Below are 17545 nucleotides of genomic sequence, written 5' to 3'. Positions count from 1 at the left end.
AGGTTAAAACAAAATCCTCTTTAAAAAACTACCTTAAAAATTATTATTATCATTACTATTTTAAAATGGCATCCACGCTACTTTATTTTTAATTTTTTTTTTGAATTTTTATTGATTTTTTGAGAAAGGAAGGGAAAGGGAGAGAGAGAGGGAAATACTGATGTGAGCGAAACATCGACCGGCTGCCTCCTGCACCTCCCCCCACCAGGGATCGAGCCCACGACCTGGGCATGTGCCCTGATCAGGAATTGAACCCGACAACCTTTCAGTGCACAGGGTGATGCCCAACCAACTGAGTCATACCAGCCAGGACACCTTAAAAATTATTTTTGAAAAGATGTCTTCGGCTACTTTATGCTGCCATCTATATAAAGTAAGAAACACTAAAATGTAGAATTTACTGGATTACAGCCATTATGAATGCATAATTTTTCAACTGATCAGATCTATCTTTTTTCTTTTGGTTCAGGTAAAATTGCTAGAAAACCTAAAATGTCAGAAAATAAAGAACTAAAATGAATGTTTGACTAGAAAAATGAGTCAGAAAGCAAACCCATTTAAACAATTTCCCATACAGTCTATACTCTTTCTATGAACACATGAAAGGAATGTTAAATGAGATACCTTTTTTGTTTTTAAGTATGTCAGAGTAAATTCAGTGTAATGCCCTGAACCTTTTACACACACACACACACACACACACAAAAAGTATACACATACATTATTATATGAATTGATACTAACACAAAGCAGATTCTAAAACGGTTTCTAATCATCTAGAAGCATTATGTTTTATTGTTTTAAGAACTGGTAACTCTGCTGTGGTATTTCTAAACTAGACTATTCTGTTTAGACTAAGTCTTTAAATTTAAATGTTCAAGGGAAAAAATGAAAAAAGCATAAGGCATTACTTACAAAAAAGTATCTTTGGAAGGGAAAAAAATCCACAAACTTGAGCTGAAAAACAAATGTAAGTTATCTAATACACTACTCTGGTAGAGAAACAAGTGGTTGACTCCAAATCTACTGGTGAGTCACTTTATAGCAACTCATTTTCTGCATCCCATCCCTTTGTTTCTAGAACTACTGGGGTAAGAGCAGTGAGAAAGAGGCTAGAACTTTACATTCCTGATAGAACATACACCCTAGCTAGGATTAAATATAGTATGTAATTAAGTAATACTTGTTAGGTGTCTTTTACAGAGCTGATTCAAGGCCTTAAAGATATGCATATTCCGGAAGGCTTCTGATTCTAACAAAAAGTTGACAGTAAATTCTATTTAGGTATAAAACACCAACATCACAGTAAATTCAGTTTGGATAGTAGCTGCAATTTACTCAAGAAGTGGTCATTTAAAATTAATTATAGACATGGACATCCTATTCCCTCTAGGATAAAATTTTCTAGCTTCTAATCTGTACAAGTAGGCTATTATTAAATGAAAGAAAAAGGACAGGCTAGATTCTGAAATAAATTCTGAATTAAAAATTCGGAAATAAAGCCGTATCTTTGTTAATTTAATTTTTTTAATTAAAAAAAAAAATCTTTATTGATTTCAGAGAGGAAAAGAGAGAGAGAGAGAGAGAGAGAGAGAGAAACACCAATGATGAGAGAGTCATTGATCGGCTGCCTCCAGCATGGCCCCCGAATGGGGCTCAAGCCCGCAACCCAGACATGTGCCCTGAATGGGAATCAAACTGGCATCTCCTGGATCCTAGGTTGAAGTTCAACCACTGAGCCATGCCCAGCCGGGCCTTTGTTAATTTTAGATTCATTATCAAAGGCAGTAGCCATTTTGAAAATTAAAATAGGAAATGAAGCCCTGGCCAGGTAGTTCAGTTGATTGAGAATTGTCCCGATATGCCAAGGTTGAGGGCTCGATTCCCCATCAGGACACATACAAGAAGCAACCAATGAATATATAAATAAGTGGAACAACAATTTGATGTTTTTCTCTCTCTCCTTTCCTTTCTATCTAAAAAAAGCAATCAATAAATATTTTTAAAAATAGGGAATGAGTAGGGAAAATGCACTTGAAACTGTTTTTATTATTATTTTTAAATGGTAATTTTTAAAAAAAGTGTATCTTTATTGATTTCAGAGAGAGGAAGAGAGAAGAGGAGAGAGAGAAACATCAATGATGAGAGAGTCGTCACTGACTGGCTGCCTCCTGCACGCTCCCTGCTGAGGATTGAGCCCGCAACCTGGGTATGTGCCCTGACCAGGAATTGAAAACTGTGATCTCCTGGATCCTAAGTCAATGCTCAACCGCTGAGCCATGCCCAGCTGGGCTGAAACTGTTTTTAAAACAGGCCTTTGGCCCAGCTGGCATGGCTCAGCAGTTGAGCATCAACTTATGTATGATCTAGGGGATCGCAGTTCAGTTCCTGGTCAGGGCACATGCTCGGGTTGCAAGCTCCATCCCCAGTGAGGGGCGTGCAGGAGACAGCCGATCAATGACTCTCTCATCACTGATGTTTCTCTCTCTCTCCCCCTTCCTTTCTCTGAAATCAATAAAGATATATTTAAAAAAAACCACACACACATAAAAAATGGGCCTTTGACAGGCATAAGAGGTAGGCAGTAGTTGTGTAGATGGCAGAGTAGAGAAGGTAGTGAGAGGTAGAGGAAAGGGCAAGTCTCTCAAGAATTATTAGAAAAAAGACTAGAAGAAATAAACTTAGAGTTGCATCAAAAGATAATTTGGAAAAATCATGAATTTCTTAAATTTTTAAAGTCTTAAATCCTAATTACAATACTAGAAGAAAACAAAACAGAGTGCCTTCTTTTTCTTTTACAATTCTTAAGAATGGGCTAAAAAAAAAGGGTTAGCCAGCCATCTAATTGTTGATTAGAGAATTATCTTCCAGTTCTGGGATATGTATTTTTTTTTTAGAGAAAAGTCATATTTGGTTACAAATATCTGATTAACTGTAAGTAAAGGAATTTAAGCTTATCCATAAGATCTAAGATGTAATTTTCCCATAATAAACTCCCATCTAAAGCAACATAACACAATGGAATTTGAGTAAATTCCAGAGGATGGTCAACTGCTTATGTAATAAGAAGTTATGTAAGAATACAAGCTGAGCCCAGCCGGGCGTGGCTCAGCGGTTGAATGTCGACATAGGATCCAGGCAATCGGGGTTCGATTCCCGGTCAGGGCACATGCCTGGGTTGCGGGCTCGATCAATGACTCTCTCATCATTGATGTTTCTGTCTCTCTCTCCCTCTCCTTTCCTTTCTCTGAAATCAATAAAGATATATTTTTAAAAAAAGAGAGAGAATACAAGCTGACAGGAGACATAATTTATATCAGGAAATGAAGTCAAACCATATGAGCCTGAGTCCAAACATAACTCACCAAGATCATAATGTTCTCTTAAGAGGTCACATATGTGTTTTAAAAGGCTAAAGGCACATTACCTGATACTAATGTTAAACAAAGGTTAAAAAAACTACCGACAATTATTTCTTTTGAATAGTACCAAAATCCTTAACAAAATACTGGCAAACTGAATGTAACAGCATACATTAAAAAGATCTTACACTGTGACCATGTAGGATTTATGCCTGGAATGTAAGGATAGTTTAATATATGAAAATTAGTGTAATACACTACATTAATAGAATGAAGAAAAATATGATTATCTCAATTAATGCAGAAAAAGCATTTGACAAAATTCAATACCCTTGTCTTATAAAAACACTCAACAAACAAGGAACAGAAGAAAACATAATAAATGCCATACTGTATATGAAATGCCATATGTGAAAAATCCACAGCTAATATACTCAAAGTGACACAATGAAAGTTTCTCCTCTAAGAAACAAAACAGGGATGCCCAATTTCAGCACTTCTATTCAACACAGTATGGAAGTTCTAGACAGAGCAATTAGGCAAGAAAAAGAAATGAAAGGCATCCAAATTATAAAAGAAGTCAAACCAACTCCATTCACAGATTATATGACTTTATGTATAGAAAACTGGAAAACCCTAAAAAGTCCATAAAAAAATTATTAGAAAAAATAAATTCAGCAAAGTTGCATGATACAAAATCAACACACAAAAATCACTTTCATTCCTACATCACTAACAATGAACAATCCAAAAATGGAATTAAGAAAATGATTCCACTTATGAAAAAGAATAAAATAAACTTAACCAAGAAAGCAAAAGACTTTTACACTGAAAACTACAAAACATTGTTAAAAAAATAAAAGAAACATAAATAAATGGAAAAGTACCCATGTTCATGGATGGAAGACTTAATATTACGATGTTACGACTACTCAAAGAAATTTAGAGATTCAATGCAACCCCTATGAAAACCCCAATGATGTTTTCTGCAATAGAAAAATCCATCCTAAAGCTCATGGAATCTCAAGGGACTGAAAAGCCAAATAATCATGAAAATAAAGAACAAAGTTGGAGGGCTCACGATTCCTGATTTCAAAACCTTCCTGATTTCAATAATCTTGAAAAAGAACAAAGTTGGAGGGCTCACATTTCCTGATTTCAAAACTTACTACAAAGTTACAGTAATCAAATGTATAGTACTGGCATAAAAACAGACATGAAGAGGCCAATAAACAGAACAGCCCCAAAACAAATCTAAAATATGTATCTGAATGAGCACTGACAAGGAGCAAGACCATTCAATGGGGCAGGAACAGTCTTTTTAACAAATGGTGTTGAAAGAACTGGATATCCGCATGCAAAAGGATGAAAAGGAATCCTTACCTCACACCACATACAAAATTAACTGAAAATGAAGAGAACAGGGGAAAAGCTTCATGATTTTGAAATGGGCAATAATTTCTTGGATATGACACCAAAAGCATAAGACAACAAAACAAAGCAGTTAAATTGGACTTCATCAAAATTTTAAAATTTTGTGCATCAAAGGACCTGGTCAATAGAGTGAGAAGGAAACCTACAGAATGGGAGGGTATATTTGCAAATTATGTATCTAAGGGGGTCATTATTCAGAGATTATAAAGAAGTACAACTCAACAACAAAAAACTCAAATGAAAAATGGACAAAGGACTTGAGTAGACATTTCTCTAAAAAAGATATACAGAGAGACAAGCAGGACATGAAAAGATGCTCAACATCACTAATCACTAGGGAAACACAAATTAAAACTATTGTGATTGATACTCATTAGAATGGCTATTATTTTAAAAACCATGAAAATAAGTATTGGAATCCTTGTGTATCGTGGCAGGAATATAAAATGGTGCAGTTACTGTGGAAAGTAACATGGCATTTCCTCAAAAAACTAATTTGGAATTACTATTCCACTCCTGGGTATATACCCAGAACTGAAAGCAGAGACTTAGATATTTGTTCAAAGCAGCATTATTTACAATATCCAAAGGGTAGAAACAACCCAAATGTCAATCACATATGAATGGATAAACAAAATATGATATATTATTTATACATAATGGAATATTATTTAGTCTTAAATAGGAAGGGGCCCGGCCGGGCGTGGCTTGGCAGTTGAGCATTGACCTAGGATCCAGGCGATCGGGGTTCGATTCCCGGTCAGGGCACATGCCTGGGGTGCAGGCTCGATCCCCAGTTGGGAGCGTGCAGGAGGCAGCAGATCAATGACTCTCTCATCATTGATGTTTCTATCTCTCCCTCTCCCTCTCCTTTCCTCTCTCTGAAATCAATAAAGATATATTAAAAAAAAAAAAGTGAATTCTAACACATGTACAATGTGGATGAATCTTGAAGACATGCTAAGTGAAATATGCCAGCCACAAAAGGATGAATGCTGTATGATTCCACTTAAATGAGGTACCCAGAGTAGTCAAATTCATAGAGATAGAAAGTAGAATGGTGGTTACCAGGGGCTGGTTGTCGGGGTGCGGGGGAAAAAAGAGGAATGGGGAATTACTGTTTAATGGGCATAGGATTTCAGTACAGGAGATAAAAATGTTTGAAGATGGATGGTGAATACACTTTTAATGACACTTAAAAATGGTTCAAATAATAAATTTTGTGTTATATATATTTTACCACACACACAAAAAAGAAAGCTAAAGCTGCTGTTACTCAATTTTTCTTGCATTGATTAAATGAGATTTTTTTAGATACTATAAAAACACGTACCTTTCTATAAAACAGTGCTAAGGATCCAGTTCTTTTTGGTCTGCTTATTCCAGTTGGTTGTACCTCTTGTGCTTTAGTCAGATGGGTTTGTTTTGGAGAAGCACCAATTAATGACTGAGCAGTAAGTGATACAGGACTCTCAACTTTGGACTCCTGAGTTGTGTTCATGGAAATTGGTATCAGTGTAATCTCTCCAGCATCATTTGCAATACCTATGTGTACAAGCAAGAGTTCTGTTTTAGAAAAAGCTGCACATGTTCCAGAAAAGTTGTCAATTATATCTATCTAACATGTGTATAAGCATAGGAATATGTTAGAAAAAAGAGGAAAGCCACAAAATAGTAATTCTAGGAATAACATTATTATTTTCTATTTCTGCTCTGTTTTGTTTTGAGCTCTTAAGGAGACTTCTTAGTCAAAAAAAAAATTCTTGTTCAATATACTCATTTATAAAGCTAAGAAAATAAGTGCTAACAAGAAGGGCAGTAAATTTATAAAATGTGAACATTTTAAAAAAAAGTATAGGTTCAAAACAAAAGAAAAGGTGGAGCACAGGATTTTTAGGGCAGTGAAACTATTCTGTATAATACTATAATGGTCCATATATGTCATTAGACATTTGTCAAATCTATAGAATATACAATTTCAAGTGAACCCTAATGTAAACTTTGGACTTGGGAGGATAATAATGTGTCAATGACGGTTCATCAGTTGTAACAAATGCACCATTCTGGTGCAGGAGTGTTATGGTGAGAGAATCTGCGTGGGTGCAGGGGGCACAGATGGTATATGGGAAATCTCCGTACTTTCCACTCAATTTTGCTGTAAGCATAAAAATGCTCTAAAAAGTAAAAATAAAGTTTTTAGGTTCAAGAAAAAATACTGGGTTAGCAAGGCCATGTGATCCAATACAGCAAGATATTTCTTAAAATTTATCCAACTCAGAAAAAATATAAAGTAAATGCATTAAAATGTTACCATGCAATGGGATTGTAACTTTATGTCCTGTTGTCCCCGTTACTACTGCTGTGGCCATTGTTAAAAGACTTTGCCCAGGTGAAATTGATATAGTTTCAGCAGTAATGCTTGAAGAAGGAGCAATCTTCAGTTTTTTCCCTTCTGTTATGATCCTGTCCATAAGCATTTCCTTTGGGGGGTCCTCCCCAAAAAGTCTTCTCTTAGCACTCCCTGCGGTAGGAGAACTGTAGCGTTCATGGACAGAAATTGGAGACAATGGTTGCATATCTAATAAAGAGAAAAATAAATTTAATTTAAAACAGTTTGATCTGTATTCTAAAATAATGAACCAGGTTCACTCATTCATTCAACAAAAAGATACCGAGTTACCATCCCAGGCACTAGGAATGTGTCCTCATATCAAGTCTAGTGGGAGAGAGAGGTCTGAAATAAGTCCTTACAATAAAAGGTGAAAATGCCAGTGAACTAAGAGGGAGAATGAGGTGGCCACTAGATTTAAGTAGTGGTCTCATCAGCTTCTGCCTTCCAATCTCATCTAATAACTAACACTTAAGAAGAAGGAAAACTCAGTTATTCGGTTCACAGTTTTGCCTTCACCTCCCATGCCCCACACTTATAGCAGTTTAAGGCAATGCTGCAGCTTTCTAATTCAGTAGATACAAAATCATATTTTATAAAATGAAGATGAGTAAAGGTGATAATATTGCTTAACTTGTCTTAATCTGAGGGTTGGCAGTAGTATGTTGATTAAAAAGAAAGTTAGGGTATAAATTATGTCTCTCTTCCAGTGCTATCCTGCAGGAGCTGCTCTCCTTTCCCTCACCACTAGGTGAAAAGGTTTTTCTAGCCTCCTACAGCTCTACATTTTTTCCCCACAATTCTTCCCCACTTGCCCCAATCCATTGTTTCTTTAAAGGTATAGAATGTTTTTAAAGTAAAAGCATGTCAATATTTATTTTTACTTTCACTAGACAGTCATGTAATCTATTTTCAAGATATGCTTAAAAGGTACAAAAGGAAATAGTCATGGTCTGATAAATACTGCTCCATAATTCTGGGGGTTATGAAAGCAGCTCTGACTCCTGTCCTCAGTTAACAAGTGCAAAGTTCTATTGTTACTCCTGTTACCCCTTAATAGGACTCTCTCTGGATGTCTTCTATCTAGGAAATCCAAGGCAGCCATTGAATCTAGCTAGGAATGCTTAAAGCTTACGTTTCAAAAGAGGACTCACGTTATAGCCTTGAAGTTAGCTGCAAATCCCTTGAAATCATCTTTTCCTTTACACAGTACTGAAAAAGCTACAATGGACACTCAATAAAAACTTAATAACATATTATTAAATTTTTATTGAGTGTCTGTCCACTGTAGCTCAAATCAAGTCTAGTGGGAGAGAGAGGCCTGAAATAAGTTCTTACATAATTCAGAAAATGTACATATCAGTTTGTTCTATCACAAGAGAAGATAAGATGCACTCAAATCTTCCTATTAGTAAGGTTTGAATGAACTATTTTAAGAAAGTATAAATAAGTCATTCATTAGATGAACTTTAGCACACCAAAGAGTTCTCTGCTTTGCTTTAAATACTTATCTTTCTATAGAGACATACATAGAGAAAGGGAACGTAATTTCCGTCACATCTGAAAAGCAGGGATTTAGCTTATAAAGAGTTTTTCACTATCATTTGGGAAAGGACATGTGTGTTTATTAAAAGGCCCAATACTATTTTCACATTGACACTGCAATTAAGAAAAATAATTATATTAAAAATCAGATTGGAAATCTTTTTACCTTAACATAAAAAAGTATAGAATGAGCCCCAGCCAGTCTGGCTCAGTAGTTAGAGACCAAAGGGTCACAGACCAAAGGGTTGCAGGTTCAACTCCCTGTCAAAGGCACGTACCTTGGTTGCAGGTTCCCCGGGCGCACACGGGAGGCAACCAACTGCCGTGTGTCTCTCATGCAGATGTTTCTCTTCCCTCGCTCCTCCCGCCCTTCCACTCTTTAGAAATCAATGGGAAAAATATCCCTGGGGGAGGATTAAAGAAAAGTGTACAGAATGAGCCACACTAGGAGGCTGAGGTAAGCATTAGTCCCCTTCAAATCTTTTTTTTTTTTTAAATATATATTTTTGATTTCAGAGAGAGGAAAGGAGAGGGAGAGAGAGAGATAGAAACATCAATGATGAGAGAGTCATTTATCGGCTGCAGCCCGCAACCCAGGCATGTGCCCTGACCGGGAATTGAACCCTGATCGCCTGGATCCTAGGTCGACGCTTAACCGCTGAGCCACGCCCAGCCGGGCAAATCTTGATGAAGAAATTTAAAATATATTAATAAGACTTGAAATTTTCTCTGAAAACATGATCTTCGTTATTTTCACCGTTTTGCCAATGTTGAACCTACCCCTTCGAAGACTTCCACCGTCTGTCCGAACTTCTTTGACCCGTGGATGCATTAGGGGAGACAATGGCATCATGGGAAGATGTCCCTGTGTACTTCCCCCATTTCCTGTTTCAAAGTTATTTGGAAATATAACCTGTTGAAAACAAAAGCCCTTTGCTTTACATACAGATAAACCTACTGATAAAAACTTGTAACAGAAAACATGAGAAAAATGTTAACTTCTTTTACTATGTAATTTCCCTTTCCTTTTTTCTTCACAAAATGTGATTAATAGTGAATGTTAAATTGTGTGTAGAATTCATCTCACTTAATCTTATAATTTATCTATTTAAGTTCATTGACAATTAGAAGTAAACCTATGAGGAAGGCACTACAACTCTCCACCTAGGGATGAGAAAATTGAGGCTCAAAATGAGATTACCCAAGGACACACTGCTACTAAGTAATAGATCAAGAGCCTCAACTCAAACCCTTTTCTTTCAAATGCATAGCTTTTTTTTTTTGCACTTTCCCAATGGATTCTATAATGGAAATATTGATGAATACTAAAGACTGGTCATTAATTAGTGCTGCAAAAGACAAAAGACACATACATGGAAGAGAGATTTCAAGAAACCATTTTAAGCTCTTTCTGGTTTTGGAAGTTCCTTTAGTAGTTCGGAATTAGGGAAAAAAACCTCAAGATTAAAGTATAAGGAGACACAGAAAAGCAACAAAGAAAAATGAAAAGATAAGAGTTACAAAATAATAACACAGAGGTGGAGGAAAAACCTCAATTTCTCACATGATACAAACGTGTTAAATGTGTTACTTTTAGGTATTAGTCACAAAGTTTTGGCTTTTTTATCCTAAATACTACTAATAAAAAGTATTTAATTCTTTATGTAGATATTTGAAAAATTAAAAATGATGGAATTAATGGTTTATTAGATATGACACCAAAAGTATAAGCAACAAAAGAAAAAAATAAACTGGACATCATCAAAATTAAAAACTTTTGTATTCCAAAGGACTTCATCAAGAAAGTAAAAAGACAACTGACAGAATGGGAAAAAAGTTTTGCAAACCATATGTTGGATACAAGAGTTCTATCTACAATATATAAAGAAGTCCTATAACTCAATGATAAAAAGATAAATAACCCAATTTAAAAATGGGCATGGGATCTGAATAAGTATTTCTCCAAAGATGATATATAAATGGTTAATAAGCACATGAAAATATGTTGGAGATTAGTCATCATGAGAATGCAAATAAAACCATGAGATATCACTTCATGCCTACTAGGATGGCTAGAATAAAAAAGACAGGTAAGTGGGTTGGACAGGATGTGGAGAAACTGAAGTCTTCATAACTCATGGTGGGAAAGTTAAATGGTGCAGCCACTTTGGAAAACAGTCTGATAGTTCCCCCAAAGCTTAAACAGTTACCATATGGCCCAGCAATTCTACTCCTAGACATATACCCAAGAAAACTTAAAATGTATGTCCACACAAAAACTTGTACATGACTGTTCATAGCAGCATTATTCATACAGCCAAAAGGTAGAAACAACCCAAGTGTCCATCAATTGATAAATGATATATCCATGCAATGGAATATTATTAAACCACAAAGAGGAATGAAGTGCTGGTAGGTACAACATGCATGAATCTTGAAAACATGCTAACTGAGCCGTAGTCAGTTTGGCTCAGTGGTTATTAGTGTGTCAACCAGCAGACTGAAGGATCCCAGGTTCGATTCCAGCCAAGGACATGTACCTCGATTGCAGGCTCAATCCCTGGCCCCAGTCTGGGTGCATGTCAGAGGCTGCCAATCAATATTTCTCTCTCTCTCCCCTTCTCCCTCTCCCTCTCTTCCACTCTCTGTGAAAAGCAATGGAAAAAAATATCCTCGGGTTAGCATTAAAAAAACACAAAAAAACATAAGTGAAAGAAGCCAAACACAAAGGAATATGACACAATGTATGGTTCTATTTATATGAAATGTACAGAAGAGGCGAATGAGTAGAGACAGAAAGTAGATTACTGGTTGTTTAGAGCTAGGGAAAGGACAGGGATCAGGAAAGTGATAGCTAAAAGGCATGGTTTCTTGCTGAGGTGACAAATACATTCCAAAACTTACTATGGTGATGACTGCACATATCTATGATGATACTGAAAACCACTGATATGTACACTTTAAATCGGAGAATGTATGGTATGTGAATTATATCTCAATAAAGCTGTTATTTTATAAAATACAAGATTATCAGCCTTGCCCTGACTCACTTCTTCACAAGTAGGAACCTTGTTTGCAGAAGCTTGGAGAGCCTCCCATAGTGCAGAATCGTGATTCCATGCTAAACTCTCCAAAATCTGTTCTTCAATGCTGTTCAGGTGTTTCACCATGTCCCTGGAAAGTCCTTCCTCTGAGCGGATCACCACCTCAATAACCTGGAGACAAGAAATTGAGAAGGTAATGCAGTCTCAAGCAATTAGTTTTAGACTGATTGCATGTATGACTAGCTCTGTCTTATTAATGACACAGAATCAAGGATATCTTTGAAGTTTTTTTAAAAATGTTTTTATTGATTTTAGAGAGAGAGGAAAGGAGGAGAAAGAAACATTGATGAGAGAAACATTGACTGGCTGCAAGCACCCTAACTGGGGATTGAGCTGGCAACCCAGGCATGTGACTTGACAGGGAATTGAACCTTGATGTCTCGGTGTCTGGTACAACACCAACCAACAGCCACACCGGCCAGAGCTGAAGGAGTTTTTAAAATCTTCAAAATACGTTCACATCCATTTCTGTTTTTCATGTTTTCTTTACAAATGGAAAACTGAGACAATGGGTGAAAACTGGTTGACAGCCCAACAGTGGTAGAAGTCAGGTACTGGGTTCCCGCCCACTGCTACTTTAAATTCACATTATTCCTCCTAACAGCTCAAAAGGAGAGAATGAACAATACAGTTAAAAGGAACTTTGTTTACATGTACTATAATTCCATTTCAAAGGGATTGAGTAAAAAAGAAAAAGAAGAGAACTCATGGGCATGGATAGCAGTGAGGTGACTGAGGGGGAGGAGGGTGGGTGGAGGTGGGAGAGGGCCTTAGAGGGCATAAATGGTGATGGGAAAAATACATATAAATTTTTAAAAGAGTAAATATCTAGAACAATGTCTGTAAGTATACAAAGTATTAATATTATTATTATTGATAATTAGAATTTTGATGTGACTTTAATATTTATATTTGTATGCATTTTCTGTTTTTTAAAAAGGAGTGTATATTATTTATGTGGTTAAAAACAAAGGCACTTAACTTCTTAAATGAAAAAGGATGTCATAAAAATTGCTATTAGGTGAGGGCAAAAACAACTTTTCCCCTGAATAAAATTTTATATATTTCCTAATAGTAAAGCTAAGCATACACATAAACATTAAAGTAAGTATACAGAAGCAATTTTCCCTAAGAAACTAAAAAAAATATTTAAATCTCACTCATTCAAATAGATAAGCTTTCCAGTGATTGGCATTTTCTACAACTTTGGGCATATTTTAGGTATAAAAATTTAACTCTTAAAACTAACTTTTCAATCATCAATAGGCTTAGATGACAAAATATTAACTAAATCATGCCAATAAATGTAATAGTAGCCTTAGTCTTAAATCCTAACACTAGGTAACATTAAGTGTTAACTATAGCTGTGACCTCTATGTTGTATAAGAAATAAAATAAAAGTAGTTCTAGCAGAAAAGGGGATAAATAAGATTCATTCACACTGATTAGCTCAAATTTGGGAAAGGAGCATGATCTATTACTGAGTAGGAGGCACCCAATTGATGTCTCTCTCTCATATCCTCCGGTGAGGATTAAAAAAAACAAAAGTTTTTATCGATTTTAGAGAGAGAGGAAGAGGGAGGGAGAGAGAGAAAGAAACACCCACTGGGAATTGAGCCCACAACCTGGGCATGTGCCCTGACCAGGAACTGAATCCTGACCTCCTGGTTCATAGGTCGACAGTTAACCACTAAGCCACACCAGCCAGGGAAAATGTTCTCTATCTATGAATCTGCTTCTGGACTGCTTGTTTGTTTAGTTTCTTAGATTCCAAATATAAGTGAAATCATATGGAATCTGCCTTTCTCTGTCTGACTTATCTCACTCAGGACAGTACCCTATAGGTCAGCAATTTCCAACCTGTGTCCCAGAAGAATACGCAATACCTGACTAGTCAAAGGCACTGACCTCTTTTCCCTCAAATTGTAAAAAAAAATAAAAAATTGAACAGTCAACACAATAGCCATCTGGTGTGAATGCCGTCTTGAACCATAAATAAATAGGTCATATAACAGAGTAGCATCGTATTGATCATGTCACATAATAGGGTTGTGTCTGATTGATTCTTTTTGTTGTTGTTAATCCTCACTGGAGGATATTTTCTCCCATTGCTTTTTTAGAGAGAGTGGGAGGGTGGAGCGGGGAGAGGAAAGAGAGAAACATCGATGTGAGAGATACATCGATTGGTTGCCTCCCGCATGCACCACAATCAGGGCCGGGGATTGGAACCTGCAACCCAGGTATGTGCCCTTGACCGGGAATCAAGCCCCTGACCCTTGGGTTCCCAGGGTGACGCTCTAACCACTGAGCCACGCCAGGCAGGGCATGATTGGTTAATTCTTGGTACCATAAATCCTTATGTACAAGTATAGGCACCTGATTTTTTAAAGTCACTTGGAGCATAAAGGGTTGGTAATTACTATTATTATTGTTTTTGTAAATCAACAAAAATTATACCGATTTTTTTGGTCAGACTGGCAAAAAATATTTTTGGTGTGTGATAGAATTTTGGTAATTAATGTGTGCCATGAGATGAAAAAGGTTGGAAATCGCTGCTCTAGATCCATTCCTGTTGTTGCAGGTAGCAAGGTTTCATTCTTTTCCTTATGCATGTCATATTTCACTGAGAATATGCACTACTTCTTCCTTAGCCATTCATTTACTGGTGGGCACTGAGGTTGCTTCCATATCCTTGGCTACTGTAAATAATGCTGCAATAAACATATGGATGCATATCTCTTTTTAACTTAGTGTTGGGTTTTTTCAGAAAAATACCCAGAAATGGAATTACTGGGTCCTTCATTGTCTCTTGTTCTATAGCCTTTGTTTTAAAGTCTATTTTGTCTGGTATAAGTATTGCTACCCCAGCTTTTTTTGTTTTGTTCCCATTTTCATGAAATATCCTTCTCCATCCTGTTACCTTCAGAATGTGTGTGTCTATCTGAAGTGATTCTCTTGCAGACAGCATATGAAATGGTCTTATTTTGTTATACATTCAGCCTCCATGTATCTTTTAATTGAAGGATTTAATCCATTTGCATTAAAGTAATTGTTGTAGATATGTATTTATTGCCATTTTATTTTTCATATTCTTGATTTTTTCTTCCTCTTAAAGAAGACCCTTTAACATTTCTTGTAATACTGGTTTGGTGGTGATGAACTCCTTTAGTTTTTTCTTGTTGGAGAAGCTCTTTATTTGCCCTTCCATTCCAAATGATAGCTCTGCTGGGTAATCTTGGTTGTAGGTCCTTGCTTTTCATCACTTTGAATATTTTGTGACAATCCCTCTGGCCTGCAAAATTTCTGTTTAGAAATCAGCTGACAGTCTATGGGAGCTCCCTCATAGAGAATTGCTTTTAAGATTCTCTTTGTCTTTAACCTTTGGCATTTTAACTGTGAGGTCTTGCTGTGGGCCTCCTTTGGTTCATCTTGTTTGGACCTCTGTGTTTCCTGAACTTGTAAGTCTATTCCCTTCACCAGTTTAGGGATGTTTTCCATCATTATTTTTTCAAGTAGGTTTTCAATTCCTTGCTTTCTCCTCTCCTTCTGGCATACCCATGAGGTGAACTGGTACACTTGAAGCCCCAGAGGCTCCCTATTCTCACTTTTTTGGATTAGTTTCTTTTTGCTGTTCTGATCAGATGTATTGTGCTTCCTCATCTCTCAAATCACTGCTCTGATTTTCTGCCTCATCTACCCTCCTGTTGATTCCACATACAGTAGTCTTCAATTCAGCTATTATAGTCTTTTTTTTTTTTTTAACTGGGGGATCAAGCCCGCAACCCGGGTATGTGCCCTGACTGGGAATCGAACTTCGATCTCCTGGATCCTAGGTCAATGCTCAAGCGCTGAGCCACGCCCGGCTGGGATATTCTTCATTTCTGACTGGCTCTTTTATGTTTTCTATCTCCATTTTTACGTTTCCTATCTATTTGTTGAAGTTCTCACTAAGTTCATCTAGTCTTCCCCTAAGTTCACTGAGTATTTGAGCATTCTTATCACCTTTGATTTGAACTCTGCATCTGACAGACTGCTTGTCTCCATTTTGTTTAATTAGTTTTCTAGAGGTCTGTTATGTTCTTTTTCATTTGAGAAACATGTTTCTCTGTCTTGTCATTTTGGCTGCCTCCCTGTGTTTGTTTCTATGTACTAGGTAGAGCTTCTACGTCTCCCAGTCTCGGTAGAATGGCCTTATGTAATAGGTGTCCTGTAGGGTTCAATGGCACAGCCTCCCCAGTTACCCAAAGTGGGGACTCCAGGTGCATCCTCTTGTTGTAGTTGAGCCTTAATTGCTGCTGGCACGTCAATGGGCGGGATTTATCTCTAGGCCAATTGGCTGCGAGAACTGGCTGTGACTACAGTGGTGGAGCTGCTGTGCACGGGCCAACCTCATGGAGCAAAATTCACTTCAGCGGGACTCGTACCCAGTGAGTCTGCCTGTTGAGTATGTCACTCATGGAGATGGTTGGGTGGTGCTCTGGCCTGGTCTAAAGCTGTCTACTGGTTGCACTGTCCCTGAGGCCTCCCATGAGTGGCAGGTCAAGATCAGCTGCTGCCTGTGCTCTGCCTGGGGCCACCTGGCATGAACTAAGAGGGCAATATGCAGATGGCTGCTACTTGTGCTGGGCTTCAAGGTGCCTGGGGAAGGCCAAGTTGGGAACCGAGGCCGGGTGGTGCTGCTAGTGCTCAGCCTAGGGCCACTTAGCAAGAGGTATAGAGTAGGCCAAGGCCTGATTGCTGCTTGTTTGGGGTTTGAGAACATTTGAGATTTTAGGAGAGTCTGCTGCATGAGCAAAGGCAGGCCATTTGTATGGAAAAGCCACTGGAAAAGGCATGGGTGAGCCCCAGAGTTGTATGGGGCGGGGTCTCAGGGAATCAACGAGACAGGGTAAACAGTGTTAGTCAGGTTGATGACCTAGATATGGTGCCTGTCTTCCAGCTCTGTGCAAGGAGGGCTCACAAAGGAGCAAAGGCATCTGCCAGCAATTCTGTCTGAAAGAAAGCTGTCCTTCCCACCATGATCCCAAAATTAGACAATTTAGTTCCTCCCCATACATCCCTGGGGCTTTTCCAGCTGCTACCCAGCAATGGAGGTCAGAGAGGTGAGTCCAAGTAAATCCATGCACGGGCCATTTAAGAGGAACTGCCTGGGACTCCAGTAACCCTCCATCGCATTCAGGCAGAATCAACATTGGTTCTCAGAGCCAAAGTTATGAAGTTATGGGGACTTCTCATCATTGGAACCCTGAATTGGGGTGCCTGGTGCAGGGCTCGGACCCCTCGCTCCTCATGGGGAAACTGCAACAGAGATATCCCTCCTGATTTTAACCGCTAAACATGGGTGTGGGACCAGCCTGTTCTGCATCTCTGCCTCTCCCACCAGTCTTGATGGGGCTTCTTTTTTTATATCCTTAATTATAAGACTTCTGTTCAGTTAGATTTCAGGTGGTTCTGAAAGACGGTTGTTCTGTACTTTAGTTGTAATTTTCATGTGGTTGTGGGAGGAAGCAAGTACTGCATTCATTGAACTACTCTGCCATCTTGACAGGAAGCCCAGGATTATGATTTTCATTCATAGTTTTGGAAAATTCAAAGTTAACTACTTAGTTCCTGGTTATATTTGCCAAGCAGAGATAGAAACAGAACCAAAGCTGTGAGATTGGCTTAATTTATTATATACCCTTCATTCTTTCCCTTTTGTCCTTGATTCC

The 17545-nt window shown here is 37.7% G+C and overlaps 1 protein-coding gene across 4 annotated transcripts in view; it reads right to left on the bottom strand.

Annotated features, from left to right (window-relative positions):
• Window positions 1-17545, bottom strand: part of RBL1 (RB transcriptional corepressor like 1) — a 69207-nt gene that overhangs the window by 18615 nt on the left and 33047 nt on the right. For 2 of the 4 annotated variants that reach the window (XM_087818746.1, XM_087818748.1), the window contains exons 13-17: window positions 11781-11945; window positions 9511-9643; window positions 7108-7374; window positions 6130-6341; window positions 916-957 (exon numbers count right to left, since the gene is read on the bottom strand). In XM_087818746.1, the coding sequence (XP_087674872.1) occupies window positions 916-957; window positions 6130-6341; window positions 7108-7374; window positions 9511-9643; window positions 11781-11945 (819 nt within the window). The remainder of the gene's footprint in view (window positions 1-915; window positions 958-6129; window positions 6342-7107; window positions 7375-9510; window positions 9644-11780; window positions 11946-17545) is intronic. The other 2 variants (XM_087818747.1, XM_087818749.1) reach the window with 1 other exon arrangement.

This window comes from Miniopterus natalensis, chromosome 7 (assembly GCF_054644295.1).
Source record: "Miniopterus natalensis isolate mMinNat1 chromosome 7, mMinNat1.hap1, whole genome shotgun sequence".
In the NCBI taxonomy this organism is placed as follows: Eukaryota; Metazoa; Chordata; class Mammalia; order Chiroptera; family Miniopteridae; genus Miniopterus; species Miniopterus natalensis.
This window is presented reverse-complemented; position numbering and strand designations above follow the sequence as displayed.